This window comes from Neopelma chrysocephalum, unplaced genomic scaffold (genome assembly GCF_003984885.1).
Source record: "Neopelma chrysocephalum unplaced genomic scaffold, ASM398488v2 Primary Assembly neopelma1_85, whole genome shotgun sequence".
Taxonomy (NCBI): Eukaryota; Metazoa; Chordata; class Aves; order Passeriformes; family Pipridae; genus Neopelma; species Neopelma chrysocephalum.
In genome coordinates, this window is record NW_020897747.1 from 7,020,975 (window position 1) to 7,041,475 (window position 20,501).

General features: G+C 44.0%; 1 protein-coding gene across 1 annotated transcript in view; it reads right to left on the minus strand.

Annotated features, from left to right (window-relative positions):
* SORCS3 (sortilin related VPS10 domain containing receptor 3) overlaps positions 1-20,501 on the minus strand; it is a 286,600-nt gene that overhangs the window by 264,945 nt on the left and 1,154 nt on the right. Inside the window, exon 2 of the mRNA XM_027692189.1 lies at positions 20,225-20,501. This exon is cut by the window's right edge and continues 6 nt beyond it. Within this exon, the coding sequence (XP_027547990.1) occupies positions 20,225-20,501 (277 nt within the window). The remainder of the gene's footprint in view (positions 1-20,224) is intronic.

A 20,501-nucleotide genomic window follows, 5' to 3' on the forward strand; every position in this document is an offset into this window, starting at 1 on the left:
GGGAAGCATTTGCTATCTGGAGCAGTTACAGGGGTCAAGGCTGGTGTGCTTACTCAGCACATCATCTGCTTAGATCCTTCTATTCATAGTCAAGATAGATTATATACAATTTCTCTGATTCTATGCAAAATGATTAATCTATTTATTACCATCAGTTCTCTCTGGGAACCACCTGCACAGAAGTAAAAGTTTGTTTACTACAAAGTTTTGTCTCTTTGATCTGAAGTGATTTTCTTCCTCACAATAGATTATTACACTCTGCAAAGCCAATGAGACAAATCCAAATATCTATGTCGTTCCTCTGTGCAATCATTGGGGCATATGTCTGACACCATCAGAGAAACATCTCTGAGGTTAAACAGGGTATGAGCTTCAAGATTTCTCCCATGATAATTGGTAGCGAAAGAAGTTCTGTATTCCTGCTCCTGAGTGGATTTTGATGTCTCTCTGCCAATGTAGTTATTTGGAGCGTGGGACTTAAACCTAGAGGACTATGACTTCACCATGGATGAACATTTAATCATGCAAACCAAAGACAGGTCACAGAACCACATTCCTCCCTCAAACTTGAAAATTCTTGGTGGAAAATAGTGGCCCAAAAATTGCCAACATGGCAAGTCTTGATCTGGGCACTACTTTCTGTAGCACTACTGGACTCAGTCCTCACTGCCACTTGGCCTCTCTACTCCCATCTTCCAGCTTGGCTCCCAGCTGTTTCATGTCCCTGAACCATCCAATCACTACTGCCTTCCCTTCTCCCTTTACCTCTCCACTTGCCTCACCAAAAGGTGGCAGGTAATTGCCAGAGATCATTAGCACAGGCAGGAAGGAAATTTTCCTTTCCTCTTTCCATTGTGCTTTCTTTCTAAGCTAAATACCCAAAGGAATTTGAAGTCAGCTCTAGCCCCTGACTGAACCATCAGCTAACCCTCCAAAGAACCTGCCACCTCTCACCCCTGCAGCATTCTACCAGCCTCACTCAAATCCCCCAGTGATGCAGGCCAACCTCTCACCACCAGCCAGGGAGCCCAGCTGAGTGCATTGATTCTTCCCTAGACACTGCTTTGAGGCAGATCAACAAACCAGGCAGAAGAAAGCTCTGGGGAAGCTCCAAGGACCCTGCCATTTTCCCTCACTGCCAGCTCCTCGGGCCATGGCTAGAGACAACACAGCAGAGACAGAATAAGAACCTGGATTAAACATGACATGTGGATGGCAGGAGTTATTGGATGCAACTGGCCTCTCAACCCCAAACACTGGTGTTTTATCAACACTCTTCTGGCTACAAATACAAAGCACAGCACCATAAGGGCTGCCTTGGCAAAAGTTCACTCCTTCCCAGCCAGATCCAATACAGCATCTTTAGCTGCAGACTCATGATTTAGATCTTTCAATGTGCTTTAGGATATACCTAAATACCCAGAAATTCGTCCTTTGGATAGATGCCTTCAACTGGAAAATCAAATAAACTAGGAAAGATACTGGGAAGAGGAGGAAAACACAGTGGTTGCCAGTAATTAACTAGCATGTCTTGTGAGCCTTACTCAGCTGCTTGGCAACCCAGAAAGTCACACAAGAGAGCAAGGGGCAATTGGACAAGTGGCTTAACTGGATGCTTCCAGAGCAGTAGCTTTAGGTGGGTAAGGGAAATCTTTGGTGTATTCCCACATCTTCACCATCCTAACACCATTATTACAGGCCCCAAAGAAGTCCAGTAGACTTAAGATAACTTCTACTCAATTTGAAGGGAACAGCGGAAAAACAATTGCTCAAATTGAGAAAGACCGACTTTTATATTCATGCTACTTTTGCCCTTCATTTGTTGTCCCCACATCAGTAAATAAAACAGGTCAGGGCCCACTTTCTGCTCCAGAGACCACTTGGCACTTGGTCTGCCTCTATTTAGCTAAACTTCCTTTCTTCCCAAGACAAGGTGCCAAAAGGAAGCATTCTTGGGCTACTCTATCCCCTAAACCAGGACTGAGTTTGTCTCAAAATGTTTGTTGGCAAGGGATACAACCATGCTGGGGGATACCAATGGCAAAACCATCACACTCCCACATCAGGCCAAGCATTCAGAAGCAGTCAAAATCCAGGAACATCCTGGGTGCCATGTGAAATGAAACAGGTAAGGCACATCCCTGCTGAGGTTAGCCCTTGGGTCCCATAGTCAGAATTTGCCATCATTCACAGGGCCACAGCCACAAATTGAATGGAGCAGAGTCACTGGTTAGAAGCCAAACCTTTGACAGATCTGTACCAGTGGCAGAAAATCTAGTCCAGAGAGATTAAAAGTGCTCTGCCTATCTTTCTTTGGCAATAACCTCCAAGAGGTGGATGAAATGTACAGATCTGCTATTGGCAGTAGGGAAGGTAGGCAGTAAGACAAGGGTGTTTTGTAAAAGCAGCAGCAGTCCAGGTCAGCCCTGTCCCTGGCTTTCCCACACACCTTTCCCTCTAACTGCAGTCTTTCCACTATAAGGAACCTGTCTTTGCAAATAGACCTGGCTCTGGCAGAAAGAAATAATCTTTGATACATTTTCTGGGGGTGCTTTGATAACAAGAAAAGAGTTAAACAGTGGCAACTCCTGACTGGACTTCCCATTTTCTTTTTATCACTTTAATTAAAAAAAAATTGTTCAGAAAAAAAAGGCAGGGGAAAAACAAAACAAAACAATACCTACATATCCCTCTTCAGATAAAAACAATTTTGAAATCTGATGTTTATGTAGCTCTGTAGGCACAGTGGATATTAATAATTCAACAAAATATTATAGTCATTACTATATTTTGCAATATCACAACAGTGTGTTTTAGCAGAATTTCTCTCCAAATCTCATTGCAGCAGCCATTAATAAATAAAATGCAATTCACTGTATTAAATGTGTTGTTTAAAGGCTAAATATTTCATCAGAACTAATTCATTCTAAATAATCAGACTAGGACTCTCCTCGCAGCACCAGGAAAAATCTCAGTTCCATACACTTTCTACACTTAGAAATGAAATTATGTTTCAAAAAGCAAACCATAAATTGAATTCAACCCAAACATCTACACAGCAGCTCTTAGTCTATAACCCCCTGCAGACAGATGGGATCCCATTCAAACAGGCCACAGGTCTCACAACTTTGTTATGCTGTTTTTGCCACCCAGGAAAATTAAGACTGAAAAAATACAATAGAATTATTTGCATTTATTGCCTCTCTTGAACAGTGGCCTGTGCCTGATTCTCTGTGGGAAGGAGAAAGAAAAATCATGTGAGTCCAGACCTCAGCTGCCAAGAGCTATAGGTAACAGTGCTTATCCAGTGCTTTTCACCAGTCAGGCACCAAGGGCCCTGCCAAGGAGATCGGTTTCCTCTCACAGGTGGGGAAACTGAGTCACAGAGGGACGTGGCTTGTCAGTGGTGAATGTAAAGGCTAACAGATGAGTTCCATTTCTCCATTCTGCACAAGTAATGCACGTCTGCTCTGTCCCATTGCCTCCGAAGGCACTCAGGACTTCATTTCAGTTGCAACTTTGTTTTGGCAAATGTTACCATTTTTTGCCCCCCTAAAGTTTTTCCTTGGATCTCTGCAAGGGTGGCTTAGATCTCAAGCGCAGCTCCTCCTCCACTCTCAAACGCACCCGACCTCCCAACCTATCCAGCCATAGAGTGGTGAGTTTCTAAGTCAAGATGAAGAAGAGGGAATTTGACTTTAGGTTCTGTCAGCTGGTGTTATTAGCAAAAACTGTTACAACTCCCATGTTAATAAATAAACAAATCCCAAAACTAAGCAAACCCAAACAAATAAACAAACAAAAATCACACTTTACAGTTTGAAGTTTCCAGTTAAAAAACATCTTCAACAAAAAAAAAAAAGGAAAAGAAGTAAAAAACCCCACCCCACGCAACCAAAAAAACATTCTCTAAAGTAACTGTTACTTTCCAGCCACCTCCAGAACAGCATGTAAACATCCACCTTGCGACTGACAAACTGACGTCAGCAAGGTAATTCCTGTAATTAAAACAAAATAACATAACCTTACAAGCAAGCCCTGCAGCAGACACTATAATCTCTGTTTTTACCCATGGAGCTCACTGCTTTCCTCCAAGAAAATCACATAAACACTGCAACCTTCTTTTCCCTGACTTTATACCAAGACACAGCATAGCACATAAAATGAGAGGGAGTAGTATCTTCAAGCGTTACTTTTTACAGTAAAATAGCAATTTAATAAGGCCAGCATATCTCCTAAATTGTGCTGAATTTGCTTTCATAACTATATAATAAATGTTTCAGCTTAACCTTTTAAAACCAAAATCTCAGCTTTTCCATATTTAAAAAAGAAATCCTATAAACAAACCCTTAAAAATTAGGGAGGTGAGACTTTTATTTAGTTGATTGCTTGTGGTGGTGTCTGTTGGGTTTTTTTAAATAAGAATGAAAGTCTGAATTTGGTCCAAATTAAAATCTGAGGAGACCCGCCAGGGTGGAGATGGGGGTAAGGGATTAAGCCCAAACAATTTCCTTCTGTGAACTACCACACACACACTCAAAAACACTGAGGTGAGCAGTAAGATATTTGCAGAGCTCTCTGTCCTACATATTCTTGATTCCAGAGAAGTGCTAGATATGCCAGATAGAGTTCAGTGCCAGATACAGCTGTGCTACTGGGCAATGTCAGACATGTGACATTGGGAATAGATGGACCTTTGGACTCATCCAGCACATCTGACCTTATGTTCCTGGGAACATGTCCAAACCCCATTCAACTCAATAGAAATGCAAAGAATTCACTGGCTTTGAGTCAGATCTTATATGACAGCAGACAGGAACAACTAGAAATACTCAACATGTCAAGGAGAAGAGTTAATAGGAACTTGCTCTAATAAATACACCACCTTCACGGCACTGTTGGTATGTGTTTGAAGTCATTCAGCCTCAAGTGCTAAGGAGCCTTAACTCCTGAGCCAAAACCCAGATTATTTCTCTAGGCTTTCGCCAAGGCCCTGCAAAGCCCTGGTTGCACCCCTAAGATGAGCCAGCAGGACCTGAGCTAGAGAGGAACCTAAACTCAGGACCAGTGAAGGACCAGCATAGCATGGCTAGAGAGGTCCCTGCCAACATGGGAACTTGGAAAGCTAATTCAGAGCTCAGGCGATGAACAAAGCAGCAACAGAATGTGCCACACCACAAGCCGGGATGGTGTCCACCAAGGCAGCAAAGTCTCACTTTTGTTTGACATGCTGTTTGGACGCTGTTCAGTGGAACTTTGCAAGTGAAGCCCTCATCATCATTCAAAGCTGCTCCTAAAGGACTATATTCCTGGATTGCTCAGCCCCTTCAAGAGACAACCCTCTGCTTCACCACACAGCTTGACGGCTTGTGACACTTGGTAATTTATCATAGTGTTAATGCTTTTCTGGTTGCTGTCTGTTATGAAACAAGGTTGAAGGCCAGCCTTGCAGACGGAAGAGGCTTTCAAATTCCATCCTGTCCAAGCCTGCCAGCCACCAGAGAAGGGGAAGGCATGTGGGTCTAATTCTCATTTTACTGACATTTCATCAGTGTATCAGCGCCAACTTTTAAGGTATCACTCTTGCCCTACTCAGCATCAGGAAGATGAAAAATATGCCCTTCAAATAAAACATGCTGCTCTGACAGAAGCCATTGCTTCATCAAGCTAAGGTTCTTATCAAGGAAAGATTTTATTGCAATACCAAGGATTTAAACCAAGCACAGCAGTTTCATCAAAGAAAGAGAGCAAAAGACAAACCTAAGTGTTCCAGTGACAAGTTATTCTAAGCAGAAGTGCAGGATCCAGAACATCATTTCCAGTCTGGCAATGGGATCACTCATAGCACTTGGTTTGTCTGGCCAAGTCTGTGTACTATTTATCTACCCAGCCAACAACAACAAAAAAATTTTTCCTCATAGCAGCTATTTCTACAACAAGCACAGAAGAGCCTGCAACCCCAGCTCAAGGCTACAGCATAGCATGATACTTAAAAGTCTGGTTTGCCATTTTATCACAAAATGCTCCTTTCTTCCAACTTCCATTCAGGAAGGTGCTTGTGACCTCTCAAAACAGCACCCCCTCAAAAGCAGTGAAGATATTTAGTAAGGCAGTGAACTGAGAGACCACAGTTGCCTGAAAGACTTTGAGAGACTTGACATCCACTAGGAATGGACACCCATCTTCTCCCAGACCCAGCATACTCTTTAGAATGCATTTTCACATTGAGGTTTTTATTAGAAATATTTCAGAAGAACAGAGACTTGGCAAGTCTAGCTCGGCAATTCTCACCCTGAAGTGTCCAAATCACTGGCAGACAATGAACATCATTGTTTGCATCTCTAATGTCAGCAACGCAAGCACATGCTAGTGCACTCCAGCAAATTTGCTCTTGAACAACCCAGTTTCCCACCAATGCAAGAAAGGGAGAAAGATACTTGTCCACACTGTGGCAATACCTCAGTCTTCCTCCCTTAAGTCACAGACTTAGTCATGTTCCCCACAATCAAGCAATTCATTTTCACTGTCCTAAGCTCAGGACAATGGAGAAGAAAACACAAGACAAATGGGAAAAAAAAGTAATAATCAAGGGCACAAAGACAAGGAGGTACAGAAAGACCCACACTAGCAAAACCAAGACTGCACACAGAAATATTCACTTTAGGGTCCTGCCCACATTAGTATAAATCAAGCTCCATGGAAACAACACCAGCATAAAATCACCACAAACCAGGGTGGATTTTGGAACACAAACATCAGTTGAACAGTGCCCCTTAAGAGGCTAATATGTCTTTACTGACATGCTTCCTTTTCCTTCAGTTAATGGCAGGACAGACCATTTAGCCAGCGGTCTAAAGCTTTAGCTTGCATGACAGCAATTTATGCATCCCTGGTAGGTGAGAGTGACCCATTCAACCTAAATAAGAAGGAGAAATGCCTCCTGACAGCACTTCTTTGCCCAGTCCTTGTCTAAGACAACTCCAAGTATCATTCAGTCATGCCATGTCTAACCTGAATTGACCATGTCCCAGACTCCCAGGAGTCAGACTCCCTGACTCCAAATAATCACTTTCTTCCCTTCTCTCCCGGCAGGGGTTAGACTTAGGCACAAAGCAGCATAATGTCAAAATACTGTTCACATTCCCAGTAGTTGTCCATGCCTTGCTCAGGGGACCTTTTCTTTTTTTCCCCCTCTGGTGCTAATTCCATCTATTAGGTTCATTCTCTGTCCCCACCCTGGGCAGGAGCTGCCATAGCAGAAGGATGCACAAGGAAAATGCATCAGGACAAGTCAAGCACAAGTGTGCCTCTAGAGGGAGAGCATTTAAATAAAGAATGAACCTGAAAAAGCTACCAGCTTCCCTGTAGCCAGCACTGTCTGTCAACACAAATTCACCACAAGGGACTGTCACACAGGAACAAAACATCTCCTGACCCCACATTCAAGAGGGAGAAAGTGGCTGGCGTGCCACCCCAGAGACTGGCACAGGCTGGTGTCAAAAAGTCAGAAACAACAGAAAAGGTCACATCTTCCCTACCATAACCAATCATCTATAGTCTGTAGAAACAGGTTGGCAAGGAATGCCCATACTGCCTCCTCTTCAAGGAGCTCAAATTCCATATATGCACACGAAAACAAATGGCAATGTTATGTCATTTGTATTATATACATCACCCTTTAAAGACAAAGATTTGTGCAAGGTGCTGTACATACACCTGGGTCAGGGGGAAGCCTCTCTTGTTCCCAAATGTTACCTCGAAGCGCAGATTTCTACTTATCTCTTAAAACCCTACAACTTCACAGACATTTTCTGAGAAAAAAATGCTTTTAGCTCAGGACAGAAAAGGTTGCACAGACAGACCCCTACTAATTGCCATCTCTTTTCCATCTTGCTACCATTTCCTCACATTTCCAGATCAGTTAGATGTGCAGATGAGAGCAGAGCAGACATTAACCCAGGCAGGACATGCTTTATGAGAGCTCCAAATCCAGCACACAAACAACCACATTTAACCTGAGGAACCTAGTGTGTAAGTGAGGGCTGCCAAGATTCAACCATAACAGGCACAGAAAACCCTTCACTCTGACTCATATCACAGAGGCTGTTCAAGTCACTGCCACTGTCCAAAGGTCACTGCAAAAGAAAGAGAAGGAAGGGACCTGTGATACCGTATAACAGCATCAGAGCACATCAGTTACAGCAGGAAGCTGTAGAGAGGGAACTGAGAAAAAGCAGGCAGAATCAGACTATGGCCCCAAATCATCTCTGGTTACATGGTACTTACACTTCTTCTAGTTAAATAGTTATATATCTAGTACTACAGTTATCAGGTCACATACCCTTACACACATGTAAAGGTAGGCACAGTATCTTTTACTTTTCTAAAACGCTTTGTTTGTTTGTTTCTTTTGGTTTGGATTTTTAAGCACACAGTGATTCAAATGGGACTTTAAAAGATGTAAAATAGTGCAGGAAGCTCCACTCTGTCCCATCCCATCCTGCTCTCTGGTGCCCACATGCAGCTTGTTTCGATAAACAGATACAGCAAGTCTTATTCTATTAAACCTGTTAGCTACCAAGGGCAATAAATGTTACAGACAACTCTTTTAGGTAAGAATGCACAGCACTAAACAAGGTGTTTCCCCATGAGCTGTGAAACAAGTAACAACAGCATTGTACTCTTTCACGTGCATATTGACACTCCTGTGTCCTCACATGTTCCATGGATCAGCTCTTGCCTCTCACCCTTATCTCCTCTAGGATGAGCACATGAAGAAAACTCTGTGGCTTATTCTGGCCCCAGCCTGAGAACAGCCTCCACTAGTCAGTGACTTTCACTACTGTTAACCTTTGTCTTTGGGGAAGAAAAGAAGAATCTCCTTTTTTACAGAAGATGTAGCATTGTCCAATGATTCAATATTTTATCATCTAACATTTGATCTCATTCTGCAGAGTTAAACCTATCTCTTTCCCCTTTCTATGAGTTGTCACTAAGACAGCTTCTCCCCAGTCCCGTTTATTGTGTTTACAGTAACGCTACAGGAAGCACAAATAAATAAAAGTAATAATTAATAATAATAAAAAAAAGGCCATCAGAACAAAACCTCAGTGCAACTCAGAAAGGCAGGCTTTGTTATTTGTAACCTGTGAGGAAGGAACAAGTAATGAAGATAATTAAGAGAAAAGAAGGGTAGAATTGAGACTGCAACAAAGGTGCTGTACAAGCAAACTGAGAATGATACACTACCAGCAATGTTGCCTTTTGATTAAAGGAACAGAGTTTCCAGGCAGGCTAGCAAAAACCAACATGAGCACTGTTAATTAAGAAAATTAAGGACTCCTCAGTGCTGATGCTGTAGTTGTGGTTTAGTTGCATTCAGAAAGAAACAGTTTCTGCTTTGGATCAACAGACTGTGCTGTCTGTGAGCTGGCGTTGGAGGAATAACTCTGGAATATGTTGACTAATCTGAACTGAATTCAAGAGAGGATGAAAGGTCACAAAGGTGCAGAATTCCTCTAAGTTCAGCCAAGTGAAAAAGCAGGCCCCAAAATAAGATCTGGCCTGAACCGTAAGCCACCCAGTGCCCACTTTCATAGCTAGCAGGACTCCAGGTGATTGATGCATCAACCACAGCCAGCCCTCCAGCACACCTGTAATGCTCAGCCAAGTATGCCTTGTGCCACTTTTGACCCCTCCAAATGTGCCGCAGAATGAGGGATCATGACAGAGATGACAGAAAACACTGAAAGACAGAAGAGTCCTGGAAGGGCACACAGTTAAGTGATCCCTAACTTCTGTTGCTTAACAAAATGACCAGGCATTTTACCCATTTCCTGATCCTTCAGAGAACAGACAGCTCTCACAGGCCAGATAACTGAGTGTTCAGTGTGGTTACTGGGGCAGGGCCTCAAAAACACTGAGAAATCATAATCTGGCAGGATGCCCTGACCAGATCTTTCTCTGCCATATTCCATACTCCACACTTTTCTGAAAGCCCTTCTGTTCAAGGCTTGGCTACCCAGAAAGTCTGGCCAGTGATGGCTAACCATCTCTATTATACCTCTGTAACACCTGATACGGACACTGTATGGGGCTTTCTCCCAGTGTTACTCCAGCTGTTGCCAAAGTTCACTTGAATAAAGATTCTAAAGATTCTCTCTTTTCTGAAATACCTATTCTTTCAAGTACCATGGCTCTCACATCAGTTTGCAATCTCACTGTCTCACAGGCAAGCTTTTTTTGGGCCAGATGGCAAACACAGTTTTCAGAGACCCCCTGCCTGATATGTAGGTCTGCCTATCTGCCTCTCCCACCACACACCACGAGCAAGGCTGCCCCTGCACAGGGTCACCATGGTCCTTTACATGCAGGCTCACCAAACTTGTGTCTTGCATCAGACTTTTGGCCAAACAGAAGCAAAACCCTGTTCCACTGCAAACACAGAGTTCCTGCCAGTTCAGATCAGACAGTGAGTCTGTCCAGAAGTGCAAGGCCCCAGCCCCAGACACTCACCTGCACCTCCATCCATGCTCCCACTATAGCGTCAAGTGCTACCAACATTTTGCTGTTTGGGAACAAAGCTGGAAAGACACTGCGGGTGGCAGAAAAAGGACACTACCCTTCACATACTGCTCCAGCCCCCTACCTTGCAGAAGACCGACATGGGGAAACTTAGCCCAGGCTGCACCCAAGAGGGCAGAAGGAAGATCTATTTGCCCCATCTCACCCAGGAGTACCCACCTGCACCTGGTGTTGGGCAAAGACTTTTCCCTTTGGGTTGTGAAGTGTAACACAAAGGGTGGGGAAGCCACCTTAAAGATCCAAAAAACTTATAAGACCCTTGAACTTTTCATCCTACTACATTACCCCATGAAAGACTGCACAAGCAGCCACACAAACCTACACGTGCTATCATCCTAAATTATTCCAACTCATTACAAACAATCCACATAATTCAGTCAGCTCCCACTCCCCTCATCAGACAGATGTGACTCCTCTCTTGTCTGTATTTCCAATGAAAGCCCAAATTCATGGCCCCACAGTCTCATCACGTTGATTCTCACCCAGTTCAAAAGGAGCTGCAATTTGAAATTACTCAATCTGTGAAGCCAAGCAGGTAAAGAGATTAGAACAGCAGACAAAGATGCTCTTAGAACACCTCCAGACAGAACTTTGCCGTGCTTTAACTCAATCAATCTGTTAATGATTTTAGCTGAGCATGTTCCACTTTTCTATTATAGAGAGCTCTGTTCTTCCCCCTCATAGCTCCTCTTCTCACCTAATTTTCCTTTCTTTCATGCAATCTCTTATAAAAACAAAAATATACACAGCATCTGAGCTGAAGCAGATGAAGTAAAATAACTCCTTTTCATTAAGTAGCTGTATCAATACTGATCCACCACACAACTCAGAGTAGATCCCTCCTTTCTTGCATGTCTCAGTTTCTCAAAAAAAAAGAAAAAAAGCCTATACTACTGAACTTCCTTTTAACGACCTTTGACATACACAGCTGAAGTAGGCAGCTGAAGACCTTTATAAGTACAACCATGTCTGACATTCTGTAGGTATAAAATTGGCAGGATTTGCTGGTAAAGGAGAGGGAGCCTGGAACAGAGAAATACCCCCATATACACAGCTATCCATCCCACCACCTTGTGCAGAAAGAATTCACTCTACAGCTGACAGGGGCAAGTAAGGCCTGCAGACAGGCCAGGTCTGCCAGCACCTCATGGTATTGATCACAGCTGGGGGAGGTATTTTTCAAACAGGTACAAACTGCAGGGAAAGGTTAACAACCAATTAGAGCTCCCACTCCCTCCTTCCTGCACCCATAAGGTCATAAAGCACTTTTGGTAAGAGCTAAATAATCATGTTTTATACATTCTCTTCCATTCAACAGCTTTTGCAAATGTCCATCCATTTTAAGCCTCAGCAACAGCCCTTCATGTGAGTTAACTCTTCCTTGTAGATGGGGAAGTCTCAAGACATGGGACAACACACAATCTTATTAGGCACAAAGGCAAGACCACAGATCAAAAAAACAACCTGCATGCACAATCTGCTCTCCTCTGACAGCTAAGGAAGCACATTTGAACTCAACCCATCCTTTTCTCTCTGCCTTGAAAGTCAGTAGGAGCTCTATGCCAAGTCTTCACCTCCACTAACCACTTACCGGGGTCCTCTACCAAATCCCTATGAAGGGTTCAACCCATTTATTGAGCCTACCAGCAGCACCACTGAAGATGTACCAGCAGTGCCCACATTACAGACTGGTGGAATGCCTGAAGCAGTGCCAAAGCAGTTGCTTCAAGCATCCTGAGTTCTTTAGACCATCATTGACCTAAGTGATTCACTGTGGGTCAGTCCTAGTTTTTCCAAATCCCAAACACCCATTTTAGTCCCAAAGACACCAGTAAGTGCAACCGCATTTCCCAGGAAATGCTACTTTATCTCACAATGCAGTGGCTGGGAAGAATCCCAATCCCTTCTATTCCCCCTCGTTCAAAAGAAAGGAACAAGAAGAGAGGAACAGAAATGCTAAGATTTGTGCAACACCTTCGACTTGATCAAAATATTGCAGAGTCCCAAGTGGCAGGGACCTGCATCCTCTGCGGATCAGGTACAGGGAGAGAGGTGATGAACACAGTATCCCTGCCCTCACCTGTCGCTCCCGGAGCTGCAGGAGGGAGCAGGTGGGCAGCGACGTGGGTCTGTCAGCAGCCACCCGGGGCTTTGCCCGGAGACTGCGGGGCACGGCAGTGGAGGAGGAGGAGCGTGCACCCAGTATCCGGATTGCTGCTTCCCAGTCATCCTCTCTTCATCCCTCTCCCACCCCACTAGCACCGCTGGCACTTCCAGGGGGATTCTGGCCATTATACCGGTACATAACTCAGGTTTGAAGGGATGCAGCAGATGAGAGATCCCGGCACTGGGACTCCCGTCTTCACGACAAAGCCTGGCAGCGTCGAGGGACGGCACAAAGGGAGACAGCGTCAGCTGCACGGGCGGCAGAACGCTTTACCACGGCCGAGTGCCTGGTAGAACTATTTTCCTCTCTTGCGGAGGGAACCCCAGACAGCGGGAGTTTCACAGAGTCAGTGACTCCGAGCAGGTTTCCATATCAATATTTCAGCAGCCTCTGCCTTCCCAGCACGCAGTCCCAGGCTCCTGCTCCCCCCCGCCCTCCGCAGCATTCCCTCCCTTTCGCAGATGCCCACGCTCCCTCTAGCGCCCGGCTCCGCTTCCCTCACACCGGCAACCCGCACCCTTCCCTCGGTCTGTGCCCTAGGGATCTACATCGCACTGGAGCTAATTAAAACTGATGCTATTTGGGGCACGCAGGCCCTGTAGTGCTCTGCAGAGCATTTTGCCTGGCTGGCGATTGTGTCCGCATGTCGGAATACGAAGGGAAAAAACACCGTGACAGCTTCAGTGTCAGGGCTCTGCCATTCGTTTTATTGGGAGAGCAATCAGTACTCCTTCAGCACTGAAGACGAGGAACAAAAGAGAGGTTTGGTCATTCAGCATGAATCATTTCTGATTTTTATTGCATGTTGGGACTCTGCTGGTGATGAGGCTGGAAATTGACCCTAAAATTTCCATAGCAGATTATTTATCAAATAGGTTTCATGCTCCATGCTCTGCAAACACTCAGCAAACTTTCTTCAGTTCCCTCAGTCTCACAACACCCCATAAAGGCAGGAAAGGAAATACTTCCATGCTTCTCTTTTTGCATGAAGGAGATACTAACAACAATGCTGCAGTTCTCCCTGGGCATTAAAAGGAAGTTAGGGTTGGGGAATTTGTTTACCTTGGATTACTACAGGGAGTTTAGGCAAGCCAAGAAACTTGAATGCAAAGGTGTGACTGCAGCAAAGCAGATCCCAGCCAAAGCACATCCCAACTTGACCAGATCCCAGAGAAATTGAAGCCTCAACTCCACAAATTCCTTGCAATTGTCCTCAAACCAGCCCCAACCATGAGCTCAGGCTTGGCCTTCAATTCTGAAATGAACCTGGATTTATAAGAGAGTACTAACTCAAGTAAGTATGTACTGCTCTTCTCCATTCTACCTACAGACATCCAGGGAGCTTAAGGAGCAGATGCTGTGGTATGACTTAAATAAATTCTTAGTTGTTTATAAGACTGGTTTCCAGTATCCTTTAGTACATTTAAGATTTTGGCCCTTAACCAGTGCTTTGCCCATGAGGCAACACTGCTTTCCTGTGTTTTTTAAAATTTTACCTACAAATACAGCTATAAATTTGGAAACTCTCAGGAAGTTTCATCTTCATACAGTCTTGCCTTTAAGAAAACATTTGTTTCATCTCACCTCCCTTTTGAGAAAAATCTCTTCTGCTTAACATCAATTATCTGCTCAAACCCATTTTCAAAATACTTCATCATCTAATTAGATGAAAGTTTTCCATAAAAAAAAAGAATCACGCAGCTGTTTCTGTTTGCATTTAAACCACTGTGAAAGCTTAGCCACAAGTCCTAGGCCTATCCCTGATTGTGAAAAAGTCTGAGTACAAAGGTCTGAAGAGAAACTGCTGACAGGCACTTAGGACAGGAGCAGTTCTGTTACTGAATTTAGAACTACAAGAACATCAACAACTTGCTGTGCCCGGCAGGGTAATGGCCTGGGGAATTTGTCACCTTCACAGGATCCACAAGCAATATCCAGGCCTGTCCACTGGACATCAAACTGACTTTGCAAAGAAACCAGTATGGAAAGAAGTAACACAAGAAATATTTTGCAGACACCTTCTTCCTGCTCTACTGACTCAACACAACCACAAATGCAGTCGCCATGATGGAGTTTAATTTTTAATTTCAATTTTCTATTTTAATATTAATTAAAAATGGATTGGCAACATTCTAGAGAAGGACTTTAGTGGCAACGTTCATTGCTAACGGTAGAGGACAAGTGGAAATGCATTAAGACATTTTGTCAGAGCTGGCCTACCTTCAGTGGCAATGAGACTGCAACCTGGTCAAAAGCTGCTTTTGAGAAAGAAAGTCTACAACAGCAATTCAAATATCTACCAAATGCAGCGCATTTAATGATTGCTCTTTCACCATTTTGCACTCTAGGAGTAAACATTTTAGACTGAAATCCAACTGGGCTTTTGGAGCAGTTACCCATGGCTAACAACTAAATGCAGCATTGCCTGACTAAAGATTCCCCTTCCTCCCTTCCAAGCATAGCACTGTATTTGGAATTGCAAATATTGTCCATCTCGTTCTGCCCATCACACACTGCATTGCTAGGCATCTTAATGAAAAACTACCTGGCACACAGTGAGCCCATCAGCCTCCCTAGCTTGTAATTTGCCATGGGAGTGAGTAATGTCTCAGCATCAAACCACCAGTACATTAGCAGATCACACCAGAACACTGCCAACACCATTCAGAGGAATCATTCCCGGAAGAGACAGGCTTCACTGCAAGAACTTGTACAACCTGCTTGTCACTGTCAGCCCTCAGAGCTTGCATAGGGGAAAGAAACAGGATCAGGGGCAGCAGGAGGAAAAGAAAACCTATTCAGAGGAGGGTTGTTCCAATCAGGTCATCTTTACATGAGTCTTGAAAATCTCTAAAGACTTTCTGGTGCCTTGCTGTACCATTTTTATTGAGAAGAAACTCTTTCTAATATCCAGGCTGACATATGTTTTGGCTGTTACCGCATGTTAATTCCTCTTCAACCAATAAGATAAGCTGCATCTTCTTTCTAACTCTACTTCGGATGACCATAGGCTACTGCAGTATTATCAGCCCCCTCCTTACCATCTTGTCCTAAAGACATCTCATACTCCTAGTCTTGGAGTGAATCTTAAAACCATATTAACTATAGGGATGACAGTCACAGGTTGACTGGACCTCTGGAGAAAACAGTGCAGCATGGCTGTCAAGACAAAACAAGGCTCCAGTCCAATGTCCCACTAGCTTTTATCCTGCCTTCCCCAATTTTCAGAGCCTGGATCATACTGTAAACATCGATGCAATTGCATGGTGTACACAAGTAGCAGCTACATCATTTAAGCACACCATCTTCTGCACTGCTGTACTGCAGTGAGATAAAAAATGCACTGTACATTTTCCCTATAGTATATAGAAAAAGTCCAACCCCTAGGATCATATAGGAACTTGGCCTGGCTGCAACAACCTGCAATACACACATGCTTTAAACAAATGCCCTCTCATGCTCTTACTGGGGCATTATAGTGCACTTCTCATCTTTATGGCAGAATTTTGCCTCTGGTTACTAGAAAGGTAAAGGCACATATACATGGGCTGCCTAAATCACATAATGACTATTAGCTGCTGCCTCTTCATCAATAGTGCACTGAAAATATCTTCTAGAGAAAGCTAGAAATGTGCACATTTGCTTCTTATATTGAAAAAAATCACCCACAACACCACAGAATTTGCAGTAGTTCCATCATGGAAAAAGCATAGACAGAATTAAGCACTTCCAATAAACAGCTACATTAATCAGAGGGACAACTCTGAAATCTAATGACAACAGTTCCCATTTACCATTCCACTAGTGATCATATCAGGAGAGCAATCCTAGTAAGTGTGTTTTATTCACTGTCGCTTGTTGAAATCCCTTGAAAAACTTACTGTCAAGAAACAAGATAGTGAGATTTAAAACTGTAAGAGCATTAAAGGTGCTGCTACCTTTTCTTTTTCAGGTACTTATCCTAGAAATCAGGGAGAGAGGACAGGAGAAAAGATACTATGAGGAATCAAATCATCATCACAGAAAGGTTGGAGAGTATCTGGTGAGCAGAACAAGTAAAAATTTCATGCTATAACATAAACACCTAGAGAGGAAAAACAAGTGTAGAGGACACAACGCTCACCAAATGGCACATTTGTACACAGTGTATGTGTTCAGAGAACACATTCAAATGGCTTTGAAAAAAGAATGGCCTGCAGATCTTCTGGGAATAATAGTAGTTTTCACTAAAAATTCTCCTTCCTTCAGAAAGGCCTTGGCAAGAAAACAATTTATCTGACCTCTACAAGGTTCCCCAAGAGCTTCAGTGACCTTGTTCAATAAATGCTTCTATGAGAGCAGATTGATACTTGAAGCCCAAGCAGAGGTCTCCTTTTTCTCATATCAGACCCACTGAATTAAGCCAAATTCCCTTCACCAGAACGCAGAGAACACAAACCTCATTTCTACACAGTATAGTATTTTTGCATTTTCCTAACAATTTTCACTTGAAGATCCTCAGGTATTGTACAAAGCAGAAATAAATTCTGCTCCACACCACCACTTTGTGGTAGCTAAGTAGTACTATCCTCATTTAACATGGAAGAGGAGATCCAGAGAGGTTAATTGTCTTTCCTAAGGTCACGGAAAAAGCCTCTGGGCAGGACAAAGCAGAGAACCCAAATTCCCTGATCTCACCAGCCTTCTGTCTCTATCATAATCCTGACCTCACTATCTACAAATGGAGAAAACAAAAGTTTGTTGCCTGGAAGGGATTATTTTTTAATAAGTTAAATTGAGATTTGAGGGACATGCCAGGAAAGTGGGGTAGGAGATGGAGTCAGAGTTGCTCTTAAAATAAAAATAAAGGAAAAAAAAATCACAAGAGATTTTTACATTCTAGGTAACAGGACATCCAGGAGCTATGAAGATGTCCGTTTTGTGGAGTGTCTGTAGATCTATACATCCCAGTAAAACTCCAATTTTTTATTACTATACCTTCATCATTGTGAATCCATCCAGTGTTTAGAAACATCCCACCACTAATGTCTGATTTGAAATACACTGTTTCTTTGCATGAAATTTGATTGATCGTGTTTTTAATAAAACATAAGTGACAAAAGCTTAGGTTTTGAAGTCTGTTCAAGTAACAGGGAATTGGTAAAAGCAAGCTGTATGACTTTTTATGGCTTTGGTAGCTACACATCGTAGCTAATCTCCTAGGTCAGCTGGCATAATCAAGACACGAGTGAATATCTTTGCTGTTTTCAATACACCTTCCTGCTGCTTTGTATCTCCTGTGACCTAAGAAAATACATGCTTTGTGTTGAGGGACTGGTAACCAATGTGGCTGGCAAAAGAAGCCACACTGTTTGCCCGGGTGACCTTGCACAAATTGCTTGATGTTCCTGTGCCACAGACACCCCAACAGCAGAATGAGGTAAAAACTGAACTGCAGCAGAAAAACAGGCATTGAATTCAGCCTTATCTGTTAATAAATGAAAGGACCCAGGTTCAAGCATTTAACTTTCTCTCTACACTGTTTAAAAAAAAAAAATCCAATTAGTCTCTGAATGCAGTATGTTCTCTCCAAAAGACAGGAGAGAAAGACTCAGAATGCTAAACCTTTTATTAGAAAAAACACGAAACAATAACACTGGTATTTATTAACATGTCTGCTTCTCCTTCGTACAAACACCACATTGCGAATAAACACCCATCTTTTTGCTTTTGCTTTTGAGTTGGAAGCTTTCAATGCATGGTATCCTGAGGTGCAAAGTCCTAATGGAAAGTCATGAACAATGGAAACATTTTCCTTCATTACCCTTCTCAGTCACCTGAAGTTAAAGAATAAGGAAACTAGTTATTCAAATGGCATATTTCTGTAAAAAACAAGAAAGGAGGGAGAATTTTGTGAAAATCACTTTCTGACCTGCGTTTTAGAAAAAATAACCTTTCTTTCCCCTGCAAATACCTACAGAATGAGTTTTCTCTGCTACTTCAGCCAGAAATACTCAAAACTACTGGAAATTCATGCTGGGAAGGCATGGAGGAGGCATTTTATCTTCTACTGCTCAACACCCCTTGATTCAGCACCCAAATGAAACAAAAGAGAGGGCATATAGGTTGTTTTCTTCATTACGTGCCATGTTACATTAAAAATAAATAATCCTAGAGACAAGTTTAGTGTTGAAATATACCATGCAGCTGTTTTCTCTTGAATGTTTGCTTTCATCTTTAATGAGAGTGGAATTCATGTTTGGCAAACACAACTGCCTTTAAAAATTGGTTAAATCAAAGTAACATCTACATTGCTGTCAGAATTATTGCCTAAGTAATAATAAATAGAGAAAAAAACTTCCAGTCAAAAAAAATAAAGAGGTGGTAGAATTGAACATTAGAATCTACAGCTGATGCACAGATAGAGAGACAGATAGATAAGAAGGTAGACAATTTGCTTTTTCATGACTAGCAAGTTTCATGAAGTATGTATCTGAAAAGCCAGCCAATCTGTTTTATGCTGCTAATTGCTTTATACCCATTTCCAATAGTGGCAAAGCAATAAAAGAGGCATTTTCAAGGCAGTGACAAGCTATAATAATCAGAATAATAGGAATATTGTCACCAGACATAAAGGTTTCCCAGAGTCCTTTAAATTATGTATGTTCCCAGACTACATCAGAGTGGAAATGGTATTTCTGATACCAAGTCAAAAAAAACTTGAAGTTTTGTCCACAGCCATCTGCCGGGCGTTGCAAAGAGGGTGTGAGGGAGGGCCCTGTACTATCATGGCACAATAGCGTGTGGGCTTTTGGGACATGCCCCTTACACACACATAAAATCCCACAGGCTTTCAGGGACACCCCAGTGACTCATTATTATTCACTTGAGGACAAAGGCGTGAGATGCCACGGATTTTTTGTAAACTTTTTGCTGTGCTTGCACTACCTGCCTCGTCTCAAAGCCCCTTGACGTGGTGTGGGGCTTTCCACCTCCTAATGAATTAATGGGATCTCTCTTGCCTCCAGCACGCACAGCGGGGCACTGGAGTGCTTTTCCACCACATCTGTAGTCACTCATCCCAGGTACAGAGGCAGAGAAGCATGCCGAGGTGTATATCACATATAGGGAGACAGAGAAAGGGTGCCCAGCGGTGCAACACTCGGGACAGGCTGGAGCGGGGCGCCGCGGATCCTCCCTACATAGGGGAGAGGACTGGGGCGCTCCCGCCCCGCTAGCCGGGAATCGCGGTTCTGCCTGCGGGGGCGGGGGCGGAACGGTGTTCCCATTCGCCTTCGCCTTTCCCCAGAAAAACTTTTCTCTTTTCCTGGGGCCACCGCCCCGCGTCCCACTCCCGCTGGCCATAAGGGCGCCGTGGCGGCCCAGCGCCCCTCTACCCGCCGCACCACCCGCCCCGGCTCGGCACCGTCCCGCCCGTCTGCCGGCTCCCTCCCCGCCAAGCCCCGCCGGGTCGGGTCTGTCTGTGGTACTCACGCTGCTGTTGTGCCCGGACCAGTGCACCATGGCTTGGTTGTGCGCCGCATCCCCAGTGAGCGCGAAGGTGGTGCTGCTCAGCCTCGGCTCCTCGGCCCCTCGCAGCCGCGCCGCTCTCCCGTCCTCCGGGGGCCCGCGGGGCTGAGCGCGGCCGCCGCGTTGCCCCTCGGCCGCGGGCACCCCCCGGCGCCCCTCGCTGCTCCGGCGGGGCCGCGGTGCCGCCGGGCCCCGCGAGGGGCGCCGGGGGGTGCCCGCGGCCGAGGGGCAACGCGGCGGC